The sequence below is a fragment of the Pungitius pungitius genome, chromosome 9, assembly GCF_949316345.1.
Source record: "Pungitius pungitius chromosome 9, fPunPun2.1, whole genome shotgun sequence".
NCBI classification, from domain to species: domain Eukaryota; kingdom Metazoa; phylum Chordata; class Actinopteri; order Perciformes; family Gasterosteidae; genus Pungitius; species Pungitius pungitius.
The window spans coordinates 19882806-19904147 of NC_084908.1; the positions used below are offsets into that span (position 1 = coordinate 19882806).

At 49.3% G+C, this 21342-nt stretch overlaps 2 protein-coding genes across 4 annotated transcripts; both read right to left on the reverse strand.

Annotated features, from left to right (window-relative positions):
- Window positions 1-182: 182 nt before the first annotated feature.
- sp2 (sp2 transcription factor) lies at window positions 183-7888 on the reverse strand. 2 transcript variants are annotated; one of them, XM_037471964.2, is made up of 8 exons: window positions 7755-7888; window positions 4854-4930; window positions 3881-4600; window positions 3398-3616; window positions 2974-3268; window positions 2677-2854; window positions 2370-2563; window positions 183-2109 (listed from the first exon to the last, which is right to left on the reverse strand). In XM_037471964.2, exons 1-8 carry the CDS (start codon window positions 7801-7803, stop codon window positions 2009-2011), a joined length of 1833 nt encoding a protein of 610 aa, XP_037327861.1. In that variant the 5' UTR covers window positions 7804-7888; the 3' UTR covers window positions 183-2008. The 2 variants fall into 2 exon arrangements, with proteins under 2 accessions (XP_037327861.1, XP_037327860.1); XM_037471963.2 differs by having other exon boundaries at window positions 3398-3619.
- A 1834-nt stretch (window positions 7889-9722) lies between these two features.
- On the reverse strand, window positions 9723-20581 carry socs7 (suppressor of cytokine signaling 7). 2 transcript variants are annotated; one of them, XM_037471904.2, is made up of 10 exons: window positions 18689-20581; window positions 17997-18076; window positions 15981-16085; window positions 14809-14943; window positions 14413-14558; window positions 13999-14167; window positions 12402-12530; window positions 12122-12257; window positions 11571-11714; window positions 9723-11248 (listed from the first exon to the last, which is right to left on the reverse strand). In XM_037471904.2, exons 1-9 carry the CDS (start codon window positions 20284-20286, stop codon window positions 11594-11596), a joined length of 2619 nt encoding a protein of 872 aa, XP_037327801.2. In that variant the 5' UTR covers window positions 20287-20581; the 3' UTR covers window positions 9723-11248; window positions 11571-11593. The 2 variants fall into 2 exon arrangements, with proteins under 2 accessions (XP_037327801.2, XP_062420765.1); XM_062564781.1 differs by lacking the exon at window positions 14809-14943.
- Between the last annotated feature and the right edge of the window lie 761 nt (window positions 20582-21342).

Genomic DNA, 21342 nt, shown 5'->3' on the forward strand with positions numbered 1-21342 from the left:
TACCGCGAATCAACCAAAACTAAAAGCTATGAACAACTAAGAAAAGAATAAAGTAACCGATGGAAGCGTTTTCTTTTTTCATTTCTGGGTGTCATTGTCATGGTAACTGAAATATGAGCGTGTACACACACACACACACACACCAGTGCACAAGGCTCCAACATGCCGACGTGAGCAAAGCTGACTTCACTCATTTATTAGTACACACAGTGTAAGTAGGGCTGGGAATCGCACGTTTTCGACACCTTGCACGTCGACAAGAACAAACACCTTTCTTACCAACACACGCGCCACAGTGAAAATGCGAAACCTTTCAAGTAAAAAATACAACAATCTTTTTAATAAAAAGGAGAGTTCAGATAAAACGTCTACACACACGCAGACATTCAGAGAACTGAACAGAATACTGTCTAAATGTTGGGATTCAAATCAAACTGTGACGAAAGAACAATTCATACGAGTATGAACCTCTCAATACTCTTGACACTGCGCGGTGAGGATACATTTCGGGTAAATACGGGCGCCGCGGCTCGCAGAGGGAGGAGAGCGAGGCTTGACAGACTGGATTGGTTCCGCAGGTATGACGCCACCGCTTAAACACACAGGGAACAAAAGAAGAAGAAGAGACTCTGACGTATTACACACACATCATGAATGAAATCATCCCTCAGTTACTCAACGGCGTTTCCTGAAAGAACAGCTCTGAGGTTCCTCACTGAGGCGTTAGTCGAATCGTCCGAGATGTCGTAAAAACAACTTCCTGCCAACAGCTGATAAAAAACAAAAAAAACAAAAGTGACATCCTGCATCACCTCGACCTCCACAGACGCTGCTGGAGTCCCACAGGGGTCGACCCCGGGTCCTCTACTGGTCTCGGGTGACGTGTTTCTACAAATCCTGATGAATTAACCAAATGGAAAAAAAAATAGTCCTGATCAACTAGATGAGATTTGAGACATTAGTGAGCTTTACTCAGGTTTGAATGTGACAATTTAAATGTATGTATATTTCAAATTAAGAAGAAATTTGTTGCGTTTAGATTTCTCAGTAGTCAGGATTGTCACTAAGAATTCAGTTTACTCGTCAGATCTCAGCAGCTTTTCACTCGTTGCCTGTTTGTTTAGACATTTTTAATGTGGCTCCTTCTCCCCCTGAAGTGCACATCGAACTCCTCCAAAATAAAACCCTACGACTGCAGCTCCGCCTCCTCAGTACCGTCTCACACAAAATGGGCTTTTTACAGCCGCTTTGTGATCCTCCTGCTTATGACTCATTTATGTTATTTATCTCAGGTTTTTACACCCTTACCTTGTATATCCATTTCTAACAATTGCATGGAAAAATGTTATAAATAGTTTATTATCAATATTATGTATAATAGTATGCATACACACACTTAAAAAAATAGTCAAGTTAAACTTCTAAAAGCTTTTCAAAAGTCTTTGAAGTGGAGTTGTTATGCAATATATATTTATACATATATGTATACATAGGGAAAATTCAACACACTGTATACATAAAATACATGTATATATATATATATATAGTGTATTGAATTTTTTAATTTTCTTTCCTTATGTTTAAAGCCAATTTCTGGGATCTCCCACCGGTCCACAAACGTAAAAAAAGAAAGCAGGTCGGACTCGCAGAGGGAAAGTGAGACTGTGACTGGAGTCCTGCGGCCTCGTTGTCCTGTGGTCTCGTTGTCCTGTGGTCTCGTTGTCCTGTGGTCTCGTTGTCCTGTGGTCTCGTTGTCCTGGACGTTCGTCCTCCGGAAAAAGTTTATAAATAAGCGAGTGAAGCTTCTCTGCGTCTTCGGTTCCGGAATCCACCCCCCCCCCCCAAAAAAAACAAAAACAAAGATGAACTATTATTAATTGATTTTCTGGATGCTTTGAAGTCCACCAGGAAGGATTTCTTTGTACCCCTCACAGTGTCCCAGGGGGAGCGAGCACCTCCCCTCACGGGGCGCGTCAGGGACGCTTTAGTCTTTAGTGTCACTTCGTCCTCACAGGTTCTTGGTGTTTATGTGAGTCTTATAATGCTTCGTCAGGTGGTCGCTCCTCATGAAGCGCTTCTGACACTGGCTGCACTCAAAGCGTTTGTCCCCTGTGGGGGACGGACAGAAGACGAAGCTTTTTAATTATCCCAACAGCAGCACGTCTCTACGATGTCATTTACAAACACGTGTGTGACATACATATCAAAGTACACAACATTACAAAGATACATTAGATCAGGCTGCAATTAAAAAGTACAACTTCAAATGTTTAAAAGAAGGACAAATAGGTCGCATTTATCTTTGCTTTGGGTTTAGTAGATGTCTTTGTGTGTGTGTGTGTGTGAGTGTCGGGGTCCAGCAGACAGACCTGTGTGCGTCCTGGCGTGCCGCTGCAGCTCGTCGCTGCGCGTGAAACGTTTCCCGCAGAAAACCCAGTTGCAGACGAAGGGCCGCTCGCCGGTGTGCAGCCGGACGTGAGCTCGGAGCAGCGACGTTTTCCTGAAGGTTTTATCGCAGCCGGCGACGTGGCAGATGTGCTTCCTCTTCCCCACCTCCCCGGGCCTGCAGACGTACACACAAACGCACACCGTGAGATCCACGGGTTTTTGAAACCGTTTCTTACATAAAACTCTCAAAAAGGTCCGTGATTTGCTCAGAACATTTCACACACTCACCTCTTGTCTGCGTCTTTGCAGTTGGGACAGGTGCAGGCCATGCGTCTCTTCTTCTCTCCCGGCGGGCCCGGCAGCTCCAGGGTGAGCGTCTGGTCCACCTGGATGGCCTGCTGGCCCGGCGATGCCGCCAGCTGGAGACCCCCACCCTGCATCGCCTGCACCGTCAGGTGCTGCTGGCCTGACAAAAGACAGGAGGAGGAGGAGACGCCGTAAGAGACACCGCGGGGCTGCTTGCACTTTATACCCTACGACCTCGTTGTTACCAACCACCGGACCCCCAAACAAACACCAGCTCACCCCCCGCGTTGGTGATGGTGACGGGGACTCCCTGGACCTGGACCCCGTTGATGCTGATGGTCTGCACCGCCTGCGTCGTCGAGGTCAGCTGCTGCGGCGTGTTCAGCGATATCATCCCCCCCGCCGGAGCGATCTTGGCCAGAGTCCGTTCCTTCCGCCCCCCCGCCTGCGTCCTCTTGGAGCCGGCCGGCGGCGAGGTGGTGACGACCGAGGCGGTGGGCGTGGGCATCGTCGGGGAGACGGAGTCCTGGATTTGGAGAGACTGCCACTCGCCGGAGGCCGTTTTGAAGAGGAGCTGAGGGAAGAAGTTTCATTTAAACGTTGGATCCTCACAAGAACGACGTTGACGCGCACACACACGCACACACACACACGCACACACACACACGCACACAGCAGGTCTGACGGAGGTCACGGGTGATACCTGCGTCGGCGTCGCCTCCGCTTGTGAGACCTGCAGGCTCGACGGGGCCGGCTGCCTCTGCGGGACGGTGGGCAGCGTGGCGGAGGCGGCCTGCACCACCTTCAGGGCCTGCTGGGGGATCTGCACCACCTGAGGCTCCGGTTTGGACTGGACCAGCTGCACCTGCTGCACCATAGCCGGCTGGCCGGGACTCTGCACGATCAGGAGGTTGTTACCTGCCTGCTGATAGAGACAGCAGAGGGTTACTCTGTGGTGTTCAAGTGTGACCACAGATTAAATGCATCAGATAGTTGGACAATGACTCTGGTTTGACTATTACAGCTTGACGTGAAGTGATAAATATCCACATTTAGCTTTTTAGCAGCAAAATAAAAATGTATCACATCATAATTTACATTATTGAAACCAAAAGCTAATGAGGCCTTCCCCGTTGGTTCTTTGATTCCATATGAACATGAACTACTCTGATCGTATGAGGTGTACCTGAATGATGTTGTCTACGGCTTCTATCAGGATGGTGTCCATCTGCTCCGGGGGTGGAGAGGCCGCCTCTGCAGGAGGATAAGATGGAGGATAAGCCAGAACAACTTTCCTCTTCCTCCCTCGCCCTCCCTTTCCTGGCTTGGCGGCGGCGGGCGGCGTCTCGGTGACGTCTCCGGTGGCCACGCTGTACGGCAGCGTGATCCCGCCGCCCAGCTGCACCACGTTGGAGTGGTTTGCTTTGCGCTGCTTCGGGGAGGGCTTGATGGCCACTGCCTTCTGCGGCGTGACCGGGGCGGCGGGCGGCGGCACGCTCATGGGCGTGGTGATGATGGCCTGGTTGGTGCCCGGTATGAGCTGGATCTGACCCCCCTGCGGCATCATCTGGATGGCCTGGGCGCCCTGGATCTGCGGCATCATCTGGTACTGGATGTTGGCTGGGCCCGAGCTGTGGGTGCGGGCCGGGCTCTGCTGGATGGTGAGCACGATGGGGCTGCCGGGCGCCGCCGAGCCCAGGCCGGCGGGCAGCTGGATCACATTGCCTTTGGCCGAGAGAAAGCCCAGGTTCTTGGGTGGCGCCGGGGCGATGGGAGCCGGCTTTATGGGGAGGAGCCTGCGAGGCTGCGGCTGCGCCGGAGGCGAGGTGACTGGGGCCTGAGCTGCGGGGGGGCCGATTTTACTGCAGGTGGCGGCCAAGAGGGCCAGAGGAGAGGGCTGGGCGTCCTGCAGAGCACACAGACTGCATTAAAACCGGCCTGAACATTAACAGTGAAGCAGGTGAGATGCTCCAATAATACAGAGACAATATTATAACGACAATAAACAATGTGGATGTTTCCCCCTGCAAAGCTTCTGTCATTCTTTTATGTGCTATGTATCAAGCTACACTTGAGCTACAATAAAATACTGTATAAACAATAGAACATTTTATGTAGGTAAGAAAAAAATCAAGTATTATCTGCCGCGGCGTACTGACCTGCGTGGAGGCGTTGGAGGGCTGGAGGTATTCACTGGGACTGACAGCAACAGTGGTGGCCATACTGTCCTGTTGTTCTGGAAAAGCACACAGACACAGCAGAGTCACATTCAAGGCCCTTTCAAGGACATTCCAGGGGCCTTACTACAAAACAAAAGGCACATCTGAGGATGACTGAGGGACGCGTCCGTTAAGACGCCTGTGATTATGTCTATTGGTTACAAACGTCAAGGAATATAAGTCAGGAATGATCAAATATTTTCCCTGTATGATTCAACATTGAACCACTAAGCAGATGGGCAGCGAATAGTTTTCCAAAGAACTACTGCTACCAGTGCAATAGACAAGTTACTTAAAAAAGCCTTTTATAAGCCATTTTGATAATGACGTTGAAATATTTACCTCAAAGCACATTTTCAGTTCGTTTTTTTTATAATTCATTTCAAGCTAAAAATAAATGGCGAGGAACTGAACACCACTGTGATGAATTGTCTAGTTCCAATACTTAGTTCCCTTCAAACAGCATTTAAATATTATAGACAGCTACACATATCACTTTGATGCATTCACTACTACTCTGTGTTAAAAGTTCAAATCATTTTGTTATTTTGATGATTTAACACCCGACTAAACAATCACCCACGCACACGCTTAGATATCAAGGACAATCAATTGTGCAAACATTTGGAAAGAAAAGGCTTTCTGCAAAAGTATGTGCGAAGCAGATGACATCTTTTTGATATCTTTGACCAGCAGACATCAGAATACTGCCAACAATTCAGACGCTCAGCGGACTGCAGTCATTACTTGCTGCTGCAGCCTCTAAAACAAGTGTTTTCATTTGGTTAAATGCAGCAGTAGTGCCAAGAGGAGGAGTGAGAGGGGGGTCTAAGAGGTCTAACACAACATATGTCACCATCAGTCATGAACGTGTAAACAAACTGAAATATTAACATCGGCAGTATTTGAGTCCATCGACGTTGCACATCCTCTTGGCAAAGAAACTTGAAAATCAAACAGCAGGTGACACGAGAGCGAGAAGCGCAAAGGCTGCTGGGAAAGCACCGAGCTCACGACGCACTCGTGAGCAATTGGGTGGAGCAGTTTGTGCCCCTAAAAGCGGAGCATCACAGATGCTGTGTGCCATCTGTGCGAGGACACCACTTACAGCAGACGTCTTTATCTGGGTTTGTAAATTGGGATTTCATCATTCGTCTTTGAGCGATCGCCAAAGACTGACGTGTGTTCTTTCTGCGGTAACAAATGAGCTCGGTGACTCTGATGTAATCGTAGCCAGGGGGTTCATTAGCACCACGCTCAAACAATGAAAAGGAAAAAAAAAATCACTAGTCGGCGTTATGAAACCTGCAACCACAACATTAACTGCGTTGATCTACCGCCTCCTCTGTCTAAAGGGAATTTTACCCCGACAGAAAAAAAATAACCTCTTTTGGCTGCTGATCAGCAGACCAAACAGGAAGTGTTGTCTTCCTCATCAAGTGAGAATATTATAACTGCAGCTATGGATCATTGCACCAAAACCTTTCCCCCCCTGAGAAACCACAGCACCCTGAGTGAACGCACTCCGATGCCGCAGGTACATTTTTTGGCAGCGGTGGAAGAAGGATTCAGATATTTCATTTGAGTCGAACTACTGAATCACACAGTTTAACCATATGAGTGACGTACGGCCTTCAAAACAGTACGTCAGTGGAAGTATTACAAGTAAAGGGAAAATTGTGTAGGCAAACGTGGCTTGTTTTTAAAGATTGTTTATGAGGTTTCAGGATTATTGTTGCAGCTGCATTAATGTGAATGTTACATTTTCCTGGTACACATGATACAGCTCTGCTAATCTTACCTCAGTCATATGCTGTTAGGCCGTTTGACAGAAATAAAGCAGATTCTAGGAGATCCTACTATGACTGTAGCGTTCTGTTAGAACCACTAATCCCCCAAAAGAGAACTATTCAAGAGCTCAGAAAATTTTCAAAAAGTTTAAGAAGTAGATTTTTCATGCAAAGCAACACTTGATCCTTCGGTTTCGAAATCAACACATCTGGGGATACAGTTTAAAGAACTAAATGTCCCTCTGACATATACAAGTTGCATACAATGGAAACACTGAAATAAAGTTAGATATGAATTGAGCCACCTTTAGCAGTTGCAACATTAAAGCCAAGAATCTTGCATGATTTTGTTTATTTAAGTATGCATTTTTACTCGAGAACGCTTTTGAATGAAATACTTGTACTTGTATAAAAAAAAAATTTAAAAAAAAAGTATTTCCACAATGCAGCCATGCCACTTCATGGGAGTGAGTACTTGGTCCACAGTAATGCAAACATATTGACAAAAACAACACCACGGCCACAAAATAGCGCCGCCATCTAACACAGATGGTTTGGTTTGCTGTGGACAGCCAGCTAACGGTAGCTAGCCGGCTAGCTAACTAGCAACACTAACCGAGGATACACTGAAGTTGCTAGCAGCTAGCTTAAGCAGATCTGACCCGAGTGCGGCTTAGGTTGTACTTTCAAACCAACCAAGATGGGGCCGTTGCTTGCACTATTACTGTATTTTATTGTGGAATAGATGGGCGGGGGGGGGGGGGGGGTAGGGGGGGGCGGGGGGGGTTAGAGGACCGCAGCTAACACTCGCATATTTGGCTAGCTGAAGAGAAGCTAGCAAGTCAAACTCTCTTTGAATACGTTACAGAAAAAAGCAGCTCTTTTTTTCCGGAAGTGCATTGCTTATTTCGGGTCACACAACTGTCCGAGCCTCACCTAAAAACACATGTATTTGTGTCGCATAGCGTCCAGTGCGTTTCTGCCCGACGCAAATACAATGTTAAACGAAGTAGAATGTAATATAAACACCAATGTTTTAATTCCTACCCACCGCTCATGACGACATTCGCTCTCCGTGAGCCTTGAAGACCGAGCCCCATGGAGGAATCCGCCCGCGCGCGCTGCACCAATGGGCGGACAATGGTGCGTTGAGCGAAGCGCGAGACGGCCAATCGCCTTGAGCCATCCGCGTGAGTGAAATTCAAGACAGCCAATCGCGGCGCGACATTAATGTACGTGACGCCGAGAAAGACGGCTCGACCAATGGGATATCATGATGTGCACAAGGCGGGGGCGTTTCTAAAAGAGTAGGCCGCGAACACGCGAGGACCCTATTACAGCGAGGCTGCGGTTCTACTGACGTCCCAGACGACCAATGAACGCGTTCGAGGGCCGATCGATCCGCGCGAGAGTGACAGCCGCATCAACCACTAAGCTGTGAGCCGCTGGTACGTGACCCGTTTAAACTGCCCATGTTTCAATTATGAGGCTCAGACTATTATGTGTGATGATTTACGAAGCACGTAATCCCTGCAGACGGATTATATAGATTTAGTTTTGAAGCGAATATTTGTTCGTTAATCAATGCGTGCAAAAAGACACAGGACACTCACGTGGTTCGCACTTGTGGAGGAAGCATTTGAGGTCTTCCAATTTGCCTATTGACATTACTCATACCATTAGGTAAAAATAGCCTGCTAACGCTTTATTAAAATGTAATTGCATACTCTGGTCACATGGGAGTGGTGGAGCTCAAATGGAACGATTAACTTGGGGTTGTTTAAATTATGGATTAATCTGCTGATTACTTTCTCCATCAATCAATAGTTGGTGGTTTTGGTTCTTACCCCCCCCCCCCCCACACACACACACACAATTAGTCCAAAGTGACTATATAATCATGTTATAATAAAGTTATAATCCACCACTTCTTGAGGTCCGTTGGGGGCCGTCTGAGTCCGGCCTCCAGCATTTTTCAGCCAGATGATGAGCTGTGCTGTTCCTCATTGGATCACTCTTACTACACTCCCCCCCCCCCATGGAGCGCACTTGACCTTATTCACCGCCATAGTCGTGTCAGTCCCGCCCCCCTTCATCCTGCCTCACCACAAGTTTCGTCTTTAGTGCTTTGGAAACCAGAGGCTTTTAGCTGTAAAGCTCTTCCTCCCTCCTCAACTCAAGTGTGCTGTGCATAGTGGTGGTGGGGGAGGGGGGGGGGGGGGGGGTGCAGATACTGTCTATCAGCGTCTCCCCGGGCACCTCTGTGGAGAGTCTCGGAGAGAAAGAGCTGCATAATTCAGCCGGAATATATTTCCATTTGACAAGCTTCACGAGCGAGCCGGAGAGGATTCGGCCTCAAACGTTTCAGAGCGAGCGGCTGCCGTTAAAGGAATGAAAGAAGCTCCAGAAGCTGTCGAGCACCGATGGGACGCTTCAAGCTGAAGCAGGAACATGTGACTGAAAGGTTGAGTCAATTAAATGATGGACACACACAATCAGCTAATTAAGGATAATCACATTTTTTGGAAAAACCTCTGGATTGAGTGTTACTACTTTGGCTAAAAAAACTCTTAAACCCAATTTGCCTCAAAGCTTTTCAAACTAAAGGTACATTGCTGAAAACAAAAAAGAAATCTCATCACAAAGTCCAACTTTTGAAGATTTGTCCGCATTGGTTGCGTTGCTCGGGAGGCTTTTATAGCTGTGACTGAAGCGTGGACTCCATCCACCAGTTACACGCCAGCAGAACCATCTCCATGACAACTGAGCAGCAGCATTCGCGCAGCGAGGCCATGTCATGTGGTTCAGAGCTTCAGAGAGGGAGTTGGACCTGAAATTTAAATTCTAAAGATACGGATGTTTCAAAAAAATATATATCTTTGACAAAATAAATGTTAAAAGTAAAATCGGACGTCAATACTTCTAAAATCCTGAATCATTATATCCTTCATTTCTTATGATTATATAATTATAAAGGCTGGAAATGTGTTTTTTTTTTAAATGATACCACAAAGACCTGTTATTTTTCTTCTTTTTTTATACTGAAATCACTGAGCCAGTAGCTTCAGCAAAAATACACCTGGGCGATTTCAACAAATAAAACTGACAGGTAAAGATGAGTCACAGATACACACACTGAGGCAAGGCATTGTGAGGCTCACAGATTCCCGATGCTGTCATTCTAAAAAACAGTATTTGCAAAACTCTCTTCTGTTTGATTTTAAGACATTTGGGGAGCTTTTAACTTCTACTAAAAGTGGACCAATCATAGCAAATAAAGTTTCTTTTTATCACCGCGACAAATCGCTGTTGTTTGGTGACTTCGATGCCAATGAGCGGTTTGCTTTTACAACACCAGCTCTGCTCAGTTTAAAGGTTCCTCTTTGGTGTCGCGCGTGAGCCTCAATGGACCAGAATGCATTGCAGCTGCAGGACACGTGGTGCATTGTGTACGAGACGCTGTTCATGAGATTTACAAACAGGTTGCAAAGGGGGATTCTGGGAAATGTAGGAAATCACTACAGTGCTACATTCCAAAATATTTTCTAAAACCGTCCCCGAACACGAACCTGATGCTTTTTGTTGTTGCCATGACAACGAGAATGACCGAACTGGTTTTTTGTTGTTGTTTTTTTTTACTCTGAACTGGAGGTCAGATGTTTTTGAACTAAAGGCACAATCCACCATGTTGGAGGCGGGACATCAAGAGGTGAAGAGGTGGGAAAACACAAGGTCAGGTTTCTGTGACCCTGTCGCTACAAGAAACGGACGAGACCGAAGCAGAGGAACGTGACATCAGAGGGACGAAACGAAATGCCCCTTCATGCTATAAATAAATATTCATGTCAAACTAAACTGCCCGAGGAAAGGGAAGAACAAGCAAAAACAGGGAAATTAAATTGAGGGTTGAATTGAATTTCCAACAAATCTGTATGTCCGAGACATCTAATATACATTCGAGATGCATCAGCGTCGTAGCTAACGTTAAAACGTTGTTATTTCCGGGGCAGAAACAAGGAATCCGCTGAAGAAATGAGATTCTAGGTCCTCCAACATGGTGACTCGGTCTCCTGTTGAACACGTCCGGCCTGCCTCTGTGTGTGTATCCCTCCTGAGGACCAACGCTCGATCCACAGCATGGAAAGGAAAAACAAGGAAACGGCAGCAAACAACACTTGTACGAATGGACCAGTGCATTGTGGGTTTCAGAAGTCCAGTTCGGTAGCTTCGGGGGGGGGGGGGGATTTTGCAAATTGAGTTCATAAATCCTCCTTTTTGTTTCACACCGACACACGTTTGGCAGCTGAGAACATCTCTGCAGTCCCTCTGAAGACGAGGCCCGTGTCCTCTCGCACCTGGATGTCTCCTCGACTGTCTGTCCGCCGCACGGCCGCAAACACTCGTCCCTCTTTTGGGTCGGTCCGGAGTCAAGAGAGAGGCGGGTCCTTCCGAGTCCAGCTGGAGACGCGGAAGCATCCAGGCGCTCCGATTGGCCGATGCTGGAAGACTGGCAGACCGGCACGGATCCGTCCTCCATGCGGAAACCTGTGTTTGGAGCAGGGTTAAAGTCATTTTCAGTCATTTTCTCATAGACTTCTATGGGAAAACGCCGCCCCCCGCTGGTCACTGCAGAGAATGCAGGTTATAATACTCTTCTGACGTTAAGTTAATCTGCAATTATGTGAAGCTGTAATGTCGGTCCCATAACTTTAAGTCTAAGTTTATTCGTGCGATTTCACAGCGAGGAACGACACTGATTCTGGAATCGTCTCTTAAAAAACACTCCTTCACTGCATACACACACACACACACACAAATATATATATATACTCCTTTATTTAATTACCAACACCAAACCGACACTCACTTGAGCGGAGAAGATCTCCGGTGCTACGTCTGCGACTCGGCCTCTTGTGCTGCACCCACCACCCTCCGGATGCTCTTGATTGAGAGGTACGTCTCCTCCTCGGGGTCGTAGTAATAAAACTTACTCAGGTAGGAGATCAGCGGTCTGGAGGAGAGCCGACGACAGACGTGGGACAACAAAGTCACACCTGTGAAACGACGCTCCGATCCCCCCGCACAGCGCATGCTAAAGTGTTAGCATTCAAGCTAATAGTCATCGGTAAAATAAAAGAGGTCCCAGCCGAAGAATTTGAAACGGCTAAATTATCTTGTCTAATTATCTGAAAATTGAAATTATGACAATTTATTTCAAAAGCCACAATAAAAAGTCTGGAATGAGAGCTTATTGAATCGAACGAACAAAGTCAAATGGGAGCACAGAGCCTCGTGTTCGACCTCCTCACAGCAAGGTCAGAACCTTCCCAATATCAAAGAGGTGGAGACAGACTTTGGAGGCCACGCCCGGACGCCTGGTCCCCACCAGGTGTGTGTCTGTCTTGCCCGAGGGCGTACCTGGGCAGCGGAAGCTCCTGGATGTGGTCGATGCGGACCATCTGTCGGATGCAGAAGCGGCAGAGGTGCTGCAGTGACTTCACGTTGCTGAAGCGAGACACCGGGTACAGCAGCTGAACCGGGGTGGGAGGAAGCCCTGAATCACACACACACACACACACACACACACACACACACACACAGAGGATGAAGCTGGTGTTTCTCCACATTCTCTCTCAAAGCACTTCTCGCTAAGTGGAGGCCCCGCATCCATTTTTGATGTGCGGCGCCTTTTCCTCACCTGGCACCCTGGAGCGCAGGAAGTAGAGGAACTTGCCGTTCTTGGAGTGCATGATGGCTCGCTCGATGAACTCCACCACCGAGTGGCAGCGGTCCTCGAACTTGGGGTGACACCACAGGCTGAACGTCCCTGAAGAGGCGTTTTGACATGAATAAATCACCGCGGCGTTAATTATGAAAACAGTTTGTAGTGACAGTGAAGGCGGGCAGAGCACCCGGGTGCGCGTCGGGCCGCTTGGACCTCGTTCTGATCTCAGTGTTCAAAGTCGCGTCCACAGAGCTGAAGAAGGGCTTCGGGCAGTTTTTCCTCATCGCGCAAAAGGAACATTTCACCCTGGAGGGTTTATGAAAACTTTACAAATAACAAACTCTGCAGAGCCTCCCTCAGCACTTAATGCAGCGGGTAGATGGTGAGCTTCGCTGAAAGACCTGGTGATGTCATCAGAGCTTCACCAAAGCCAGTGCAACGTGTCCCCCAGAGACCCCGAACATATGTGAAGATATTTCACTGAGTCGGAGGGTTCATCCCGAGGGGACCTCGAATATCTGAGTCAATCAACCCATTGGTTGCACTGGTTCAATCCACGTTGCTTTAACAGATGCTTCAAGACGTGCCCTTTATGTATTACTGTCCATGTATTGCTTGTTTTAAGTTGTATGTAACATCTATAGTATTACTAGTGTTGAGGAGGTCATTCAGGTGTATGAACCAGCATCCCCTAAGAAACACATACACACATATCATATCTTGTTATGCTGTTCCATTTCTTGAATTGTGCGAAATAAACTAAACTGAATGAAACACTTCAGAATAAAAGCCCCCCCCGACTTGAAGCGGTGTGCAGAGAGAACAGACGCAGCCAAATAAGTTGCTGAGTGTGGTTGTTGACTTCCTGTTTATCTGCCCTCGATGCGTTCATGCACACATGATCGTGTTGATGTGCACGTGTTGTGTCAGTCTGGCCCTGACGTCTGAATTATGGATGTTTTTGGCCGTGTAGCTTTATCATGGTGAGTCATTAATATAGAGCCTTGTTGATGTATGGAAGTATGTGTGTGTGTGTGTGTTTGTGTACACATGGATCTCAGAGTCACCCTGTTGAGTTATTCACAGCTCTGTGTTGTAGTCGACCTTTTTGGATCCTTGGAACGTCACGTTTTTGCCCTTTTTTGTTTCGTTACGTGCTGTTTGATGTCCTGTTGTCCTGTTGTCATGTTGTTGTTGTGTTTATGAATACACACACTCACACAGTCCTAGCAGGTAAAGCGTGATCATTGGGAAGAATTATTTCCACACAGTGTGTGTGTGTGTGTGTGCGTGGGCCTCACCTCGGTAGTGCTCCATGCGCGTGTGTGTGTGTGTGTGCGTGGGCCTCACCTCGGTAGTGCTCCATGCGCGCGTGTGTGTGTGTGTGTGTGTGTGCGTGGGCCTCACCTCGGTAGTGCTCCATGCGCGTGTGTGTGTGTGTGTGCGTGGGCCTCACCTCGGTAGTGCTCCATGCGCGTGTGTGCGTGTGTGTGTGTGTGTGCGTGGGCCTCACCTCGGTAGTGCTCCATGCGCGTGTGTGCGTGTGTGTGTGTGTGTGCGTGGGCCTCACCTCGGTAGTGCTCCATGCGCGTGTGGTGTGTGACCCCCTGCGACCTGAAGCTCAGGCTCAGGATGTACCGGGGATCCGAGCTGTCTCGGACCAGGAACGATCCGTCCGGTTTCCCCTTCAGCTTCATCTCGGCGTCCTCCCAGTTCATGGGACCCCAGTACCAGCCACACTGAGGAGAAACCCCACAAATAACCCACTTTGCAGAAATTGTAGTGCTAAATTTGTGCTTTTTATCCATTTTATACTATTTTAGGCTCTTTCCTGGACAGTGTTGATAAAAGACTCAAAATGTCCCCGAGAGAGAACCTTTTGGACAGTGGGACAGGACGTGTGGACATTGTGATCTCGGGGGGGTTGTTTGTTGCCTTAAATACTAAATGCTGCTCAGTCCACGGCTCGTTAGAGGGAACTCACCTTCTCCAGCTCTCTCAGGCTGGCGGTGAAGTTGCTGGCTTCCGACCGCCGCAGCGCGCACAACATTGGGGGCGGGGCATGTCTGGAAGGGGGCGGAGCGTCAGCCGGCGATGGGGTCGAATGAGGGAGGGCTCGAAGGAAGGCGTCTAAATCAGAGGCAGAATGTAAGGGGACGTTTACGGGTGCCTAGTAGGCAGATATTTTAAATCCACTGTTTCATTTTTTAATGTCAGGAAGCAAAACTGTAACAAAGCTGCAGTGATGGAAACATTTGTTTAAGTAACTTCTGAAATCGATTGTTTCATCTCCCCCGGACTTCTTCGTTTGCTCCACAGCGACGCTCACTTCCTGCTTCGCGCCAGGAAGTGATGGAGTAGATTCAACGAAACGTCTTACCATTGAGGCTGAGACTGTGCTGCATGGTGGCGTGGGAGGGAGGAGGAGGAGGGGGGAGAGGCAGGGGGAGGGACTGCAGGGAGGCGCCCATTACACTCACTAGGAAAGGCCCAGGCTGAGGCCCAGCTATGTCATCTGGAGGAAGGACAGGAAGGACAGGGGATGAAGAAAGAGCAGGAAGGAAAGGAAATACAGAAGTAAAGGGTGGAAGGAAAGAGGGATGAAAGGAAGTAACAGAACGAGGTAGGAAGGAAGGAAACAAGTAAAGGAGAGAAGACGGATGGAAGGTGAAGGAAGGGAGAAAGCAAGGAAGTAAGGAAACAAGTGAAGGAGAGCAGATGGATGTAAGGAAGTAGTTATGCAGGGAAAGAGAAAGCAAGGAGGGAGGCGAGGAAAGAAGGAAGGATGCGCCGGCAGACGAGGATAGGGATCGAGGGAGGATGGTAGGACAGAAAGGGAGAAAGAACAAGGTAACAGGGAAGGAGGGAGGACAGGAGAGAAGCACAAAAGCCATGATAGAAGGTGAGAAGGAGAGAGGGAAGGATACGAGTGAAGTAAAAGGAGAGGGTTGGAAGGAAGGATTAAAGGAACGAGGTCGGGCAGGAAGGAAAAGAGAAAGAAAGGAGGGAGAAAAAGATACATGGGCATGAGATGAGAAAGGGAGGGAAGATAAAGGAAGGAAGGAAGGAAGGAAGGAAGGAAGGCTTTTCAGCACTATCAGACAGGAAGCTTTGGCCCACCAAATTAAAAGAATCTTTCTTAATATTCAACATTAAATGTTCACTGTGAGTCTCCGTTTGTAACGTAGACAAAAAGAACAAAACCAAACCGCTACAAACTACAGAACCCGTCCGACCTTTTCTCCTAAAGCACCAAGAGATGCTCAAGAAAGCTGCACATGTGGGTCAGAAGACACCAGGAGCACAAATATGCATCCGAAAGGTCAGAGATATTAGAAATGAGGGGGGACAAAAATATCATTTGTGCCTTTTACAATCAATCTTTTCCCCAATATTCTATCGTTTCGAGGTAATCTCAGATTTCTGGGTTTGCTTTTTGAGTTGCTGTAAATGGACAAATGTGCCTCTCAAAGCAACAAATAATCCAATTAGAGCTGTTTCCTGTGAAGAGAGGAAATCGCAGGCACAAAGGTGGGGGGGGGGGAACAGTACCTAACAAACTGAGACTTCTGCGCGGAGGAGGGGGCGGCGTGGGAGGGTGCGGCGTGTTGGCCCCTCGCCGCGAGATGTCCACGTCCACCAGGGACACCGTCTCACCTGAGGCCAGAGGAGCAGAGCAGGAGAAAAAGAAAAGGGAGGGAAGGCGCGTTAAAGACGGCGTTTCCGCGCTTGTCGTGTTTCGTGACCTTCCTCCCCCCCCCTCGGATCTCCTTCCTCCAGAAGCTTTTCTTAGCTTCTTCTGTGAAACACCGCGGACCAGCTGGTGAGCTTTCTGCAAAGAACCCTGCGGTTCTGTGAGAAACAACATCAGCTGGTCCCGCACGGTGCAGCTTCAATGTTTTCCCTTTTAATTGGCGGTGCGATAAAAAAAAACTACAATAACCAGAGAGTACTTTTAAAGCCCTGCGGACCTTGTGGACAATTCTCATAAAGTCAGCTGAGTATGTTTTTTTTTCGCCAGCTGAGCTGCCGACCTCCTTCGCCCCTTCTTACCCAGAGGCCTCTGGGGCCTCGCGTTATCTGGCGCGCCACACGGCGTCTGACGTGAGAGGCGCTCACGGTGTTGCTCTAAAAAATACCAGCGATGCGTTTTTGGACTCTACGTTTAAGTGGTTCGGATTTTAAAGGAATAGAGAATCGACGACACCGTGATTTGTCAGTTAAGTATGAAAGCTGGTTAGCTTAGCTTAGCATAAAGACTGGAAACAGAGGGAAACAGCTGGGGGGGGGGGGGGGGGGGGGGGCGTTCGATGTCATCACCATCACACTGCAGTGCACTCATTGGAAAAATCTGGCATGTTCCTGCATTAATGAAATGTAATGTTATGTTGATAGGAGGTGGTACTGAATGTGTTGTTGTGTTGCCAGAGATGCAACTAATCGTTTTACTGTTGCGTTTTATGACGAGTCTTCATGAGCTCCACGGATGCAATATTTTAAATCTCAAGATGCAGCTTAACTACAGCTGTCAGAGTGAAATATGGAGGAATATCCAGAAGCACAAACAGAAGTCTATGAAGGAACTCCACCTCGGTCACATGACGTCATGTTAGTCTATGAAGGGTCACATGACTTTACTTTTCACCACTAAGCTGAAGGAGGACTTGTGTTGTATTGAGGACGTTTAGTCATCTCATTTAGACTCTTTTAAGAAACACAGAAGACAGAAAGTTGCCAGAGGCTATTTACTGACCTATTTTATGTAAAACAATACGATCAAATATCTTTTAGACCTAATTTCAGGCGTCCAAAACACAAAAAGAACATTTAAAAAACATGTTGACTTTGTGAGGAACGACACGGAAGGACAATATAGGTGACTCACTCTCAATGGTGACTGTTACCATGGGAACGCTGATCGATCACCTCTCCGTTTAAGGACTTTTTAAAGCATGAAGCTGCACAATTGTGAAGATGAGGCGGAGGGCGGAGATGACACCAAATAACCTTCAATTACTTAAACCCTTGAACAGTATTTGATCTCTGAACAGATCCAAGTACGAGGTGAACACAATCAATCAGGTTTTTAGGCACAAACACAAGACGAAAGAAAGGCTCAATGTTTCTAAATGTACAGATTCTCCATCGGTGGTCAGAGCAAAGTAATACCATTAAAACTGGAAGAATTATAGTGTAAATGTGAACACATTATAACAACAATGTCCCCTTGATTGGAGTGGAAACATTGATGGGAACATTTTCATGACAGAATTTGGCAAAAAATGGGCTTGTGACTCAAGTGGATCCTCTTTCCTCTGACAGTAGATGGGATATATTCGGGGTTTCGGATCGTTGATTTTATTATAGGTATTTTCTTTTGCAGTTTTCTTACACTTTATGGATCTAACTATTGAGGGACATGGTTATTAGTGCTTTAATAAGCCCGCGTTAATCCGTCCGACATCGTTGCGCTTGAGTTGCAGAGGGTTTTCGAGCTGGGTTTCATGAGTCAACCAAAGAAATAGATCCTCCCAGAGGCACGAACCCGAAGCAGAGAGCATCCCTTACCGGTGAAAGCAGAGAGGGAGGCAACGAGGGAGGCGGGGGAGAAGGCACTGTGGGCCCTGGTCAGTCTGGGCTGGCTGTGGCTGCAGGACGCACACGGACACATGCAGAAGACCAAGAAGGAGAACATGAGAAGAAGAGGTGTTAGTCGCTGCAGAGGTTCTTTTTCACTATGAGCAGTTTTGGGTCCTGCAGCTTTTTCTTTCTTTTAAAAAAAAAAAACTTTTCTTCTGTTTGAAGCTCTCTGGCAGCCGAGGCTTCTGAAGCTATGTTTTTTTAATCATAGCCTTCCTTCAGCGTGATGCTTTGAATAATGACTAAGCAGCGAGGGGGATACAGAGAGGGACAAGCAACAAAGGTTTGGAAAATATCTGCATCTAACAAGCAGCACCGAGCATTTTCTGGAGGGGGGGGGGGGTGTCTGAGCAGAAAGACAATTACAGCTGAGTGAGTTAATTCAAGAAACAAAGGTGGCCTCTGAGTGAGAAACAAACATATTAAAGATTATGGACCCACATTTCTAAACGCAGCAGAGGGAACTCATGAAGGGACACAACACCTCTGGGCTCCTGGTCAAATGTCACATGTTTGCCCACCCCCCCTGAGTCATCCATGCAGGCAGGTTGAGGGAAATAGGAATGCCACATTATGAAGGACCAATGCTGGGCCGTTTAGGGCCACGTGGAGCTGCTCACCTGTCTGCGTCCTGCTCAGCGCCGGCGGTGCTCGCCATGTCCACCAGGCTCCCGGCAGAAGACACCGAGTAGGTCACCGAGGGCCTCTTGTCCAGCAGGTGGCTGGAGCCGCTGCAGCTTTTAGTCCGGAACAGTTTACTCAGGCGGATCTTTAACGAGCCTTTTTTGGACTTCACCGGAACCTTGAGCGTCTTTTCTCCACCCGAGGCCCGACCCGTGGGGGTCCGCGGCGCGCTGGCGCACCGCTCCGGCCGCCTTCTGGGGGTGGACGCCTGGCTCGGGTTCGGGCTTGTGGCCCACGGCGAGCTCTGGACCGGCGTGTGCGACTGAGAGGTGGCCGAAACCTGGGCCACGACCTCCGAGTGCCCGGACCTTACCTGCGAGAGCCGGCTGGATAAATCCCCGTGGAGGCTGCACACCTGCGCGCCCAGGTGCACCGCTGCAGCCGCCTCGGTCGCGGCCGGGTCCATCCCCTCCACCTGCCTCCTCAGCTCCGCCTGGAAGCTGCTGATGGAGAATGCCCCCGACATTTTCTGGACTATCTCCCGTTTCCTGTTGAGTAAAAACTCGCGGCGTCCGTGCTCGTCGTCCGGCTCAGCCTCCGGGCACTCGCCCATGCCCAGGCCGGCCACCTCCCCGCTCCCCAGGCCCTCCAGCACCAACAAAGCGTCGCTGGTCTCTGTCGGGTCGTCCCCGGGCTCCACTCGCGCTCCCGCCGGCCTGTGCGCGCCCTGACACGAGCACTGCGGGAGCTCCCCCGCTTTGAGCAGCATCTTGGGCACAGCGCCGACCCCGAGCTCCCCGAACCGTCGGGCCAGTTCGAACACGGCTCCCTCTCTGTCCCTGGAGGCGCACCCCCACTTAGAGTCGAGCACCGTCAGAGGGTTGGCTCGGTCCGACAACAGGGGCCACTCGGGCGGGGTGGCGATGAGTCGGTGCCGGTGGCAGAGCTCCGCAGCTTCCTGCATCTCCGCGGTTACAACCGGCGGATGCGCCCCCCACGTCCGCTCCAGCAGGTCCTGGTGCTGCTGCTGCTGCTGCTGCTGCTGCTGCACGTCTCCGGGACTCAGGCTGTTGTTATTCACAGCCGCGCCGGAGCGAGCCGACCCCGGGCTCAGGTCCAAGCCCAGAGCATCCCTCGGCTGATTCCGACGGTCTAATTCCAAAATCCCTTCCCCGTTCCGCATTATGTTGGAGAAGACGAGCAGCTGAGGCCGCAGGCCGGGGCTGGGGCCAAAGTCGAAGCCCTGGGCCTCCATGGGGCTCTGCGGCGGAGCGGGCGCGGGCAGCGCGGCTCGGCTCTCCGTCGCGCCGGAGTCAGGTGCGGCCGTGCCCTCGCCGCTCTGCTGGGCTTTGTTCAGGCGGCCGCCGGGATGCTCGAGGCCCGCCGTCAGATCTCGGCTGATGTCCAAGCCCGCTTTGACGCCGCCGCGAGCCAGGACCTCCTTCCCCTTCCCCTTCCCCATCCCCATCCCCGCCACCACCACTCCTCCTCCCGGCGGCAGATTCCCGTTTTCCGCGTCCGGGCGGTCGTCCTCGGCCGCGGAAACCAGGCGCATCAACACGAAATCGGGCGACATATCTTGCGCGTTGTTCATCGTTTGTTCCTCGGGGGAATCGCCAAACGAGAAATGAGTAGGGGCGATCTGGTCGTCACATAGCAAAACCCGCGGCGATCTCTCTCCTATAATAAAGAAAGGGCCAAGCCGCCGCTGCCTCCCATAAGTAGGCTATGAGCGAAAACACACACACACACACACACACACCAGGCGACGGTTTCATCCCCTCCTCCTCCTCCTCCTCTTCAACGACAGCTCAGCATCCATCTGGTAAATGTCGGGGAAGATGAGCGCGGTCGGCTCCCGGCAGCAGGCGGACCTCCCCCCCCCCCTCCCCCCCAGCCCCCTCCGGGTCAGACACGCGGTCTGGTTCGAGTGGAGAAATAAAAAGGCAGCAGAGAGTCCTGGTCAGCGGCCGCGCTGGTTTCGCCTCCGTGTTCCCAGCCAGGCCCCACCCGCTCCTCCTCCCCATCATGCCGCTCCATGAGCGCACATGATGGCAGCCCTAAATTAAGACTGGCGTGGGTTTTTTTTTTTTTTTTTTTTTTTTCGTATCGCAGGGCTGTACCTGATTTAGCGTGATTTGGGTCTTCATTCTTCAAAAGACGACGGTGATGGATAATAATAATAATAACACAAATAATTTTTAAAAGGACTGGATTCTTTCTAGAATATTCAGTCGGGGATGAACATCCTGACGTGTTTCTGCGGTGCAAGTTTACACAATATGTTGTGATCTCTTGTGTTTAGAATTTCATGCATACATTTATTTGGGAAGAAAAAAAAGGTCCAAGTTCATATAATCCAAAGAATACTGTGCAATCAGTACTGCAAATATTTCACAGCCCCCCCCCCCCTCCCCAACCCATGATGTCATAGTGATGTCATGATGGGTGTTATGGATGGGTCGTATAAAACGTTTATTTTAAGCTTGAGTGTTAAAGTCATTAATTTGGAGGCTTCGTCTTCTTGGGACATGTGATCCTCCTGCAGAGACCGGTCCACTGTGGACAGACCCAGAGCTTCACCTGAGACCGGAGCTCCGGAGGGAGGAGGAGAGCTCAGCAGCAGCAGTGTCTCCTCCTCCTCCTCCTC

Coding starts and splice junctions, on each gene's coding strand:
- sp2 (XM_037471963.2), bottom strand. CDS start 7,803: ATGGGGCTCGGTCTTCAAGGCTCACGGAGAGCGAATGTCGTCATGAGC. Junction 2,564..2,676: donor TGCAAAGACGCAGACAAGAG/GTGAGTGTGTGA, acceptor GTACGTCTGCAG/GCCCGGGGAGGTGGGGAAGA. Junction 2,110..2,369: donor GCACGCCAGGACGCACACAG/GTCTGTCTGCTG, acceptor CGTCCCCCACAG/GGGACAAACGCTTTGAGTGC.
- socs7 (XM_037471904.2), bottom strand. CDS start 20,286: ATGAACAACGCGCAAGATATGTCGCCCGATTTCGTGTTGATGCGCCTG. Junction 14,944..15,980: donor CAGAAGTCTCAGTTTGTTAG/GTACTGTTCCCC, acceptor TCCTTCCTCCAG/ATGACATAGCTGGGCCTCAG. Junction 12,531..13,998: donor GCGCATGGAGCACTACCGAG/GTGAGGCCCACG, acceptor ACGCCTCTTCAG/GGACGTTCAGCCTGTGGTGT.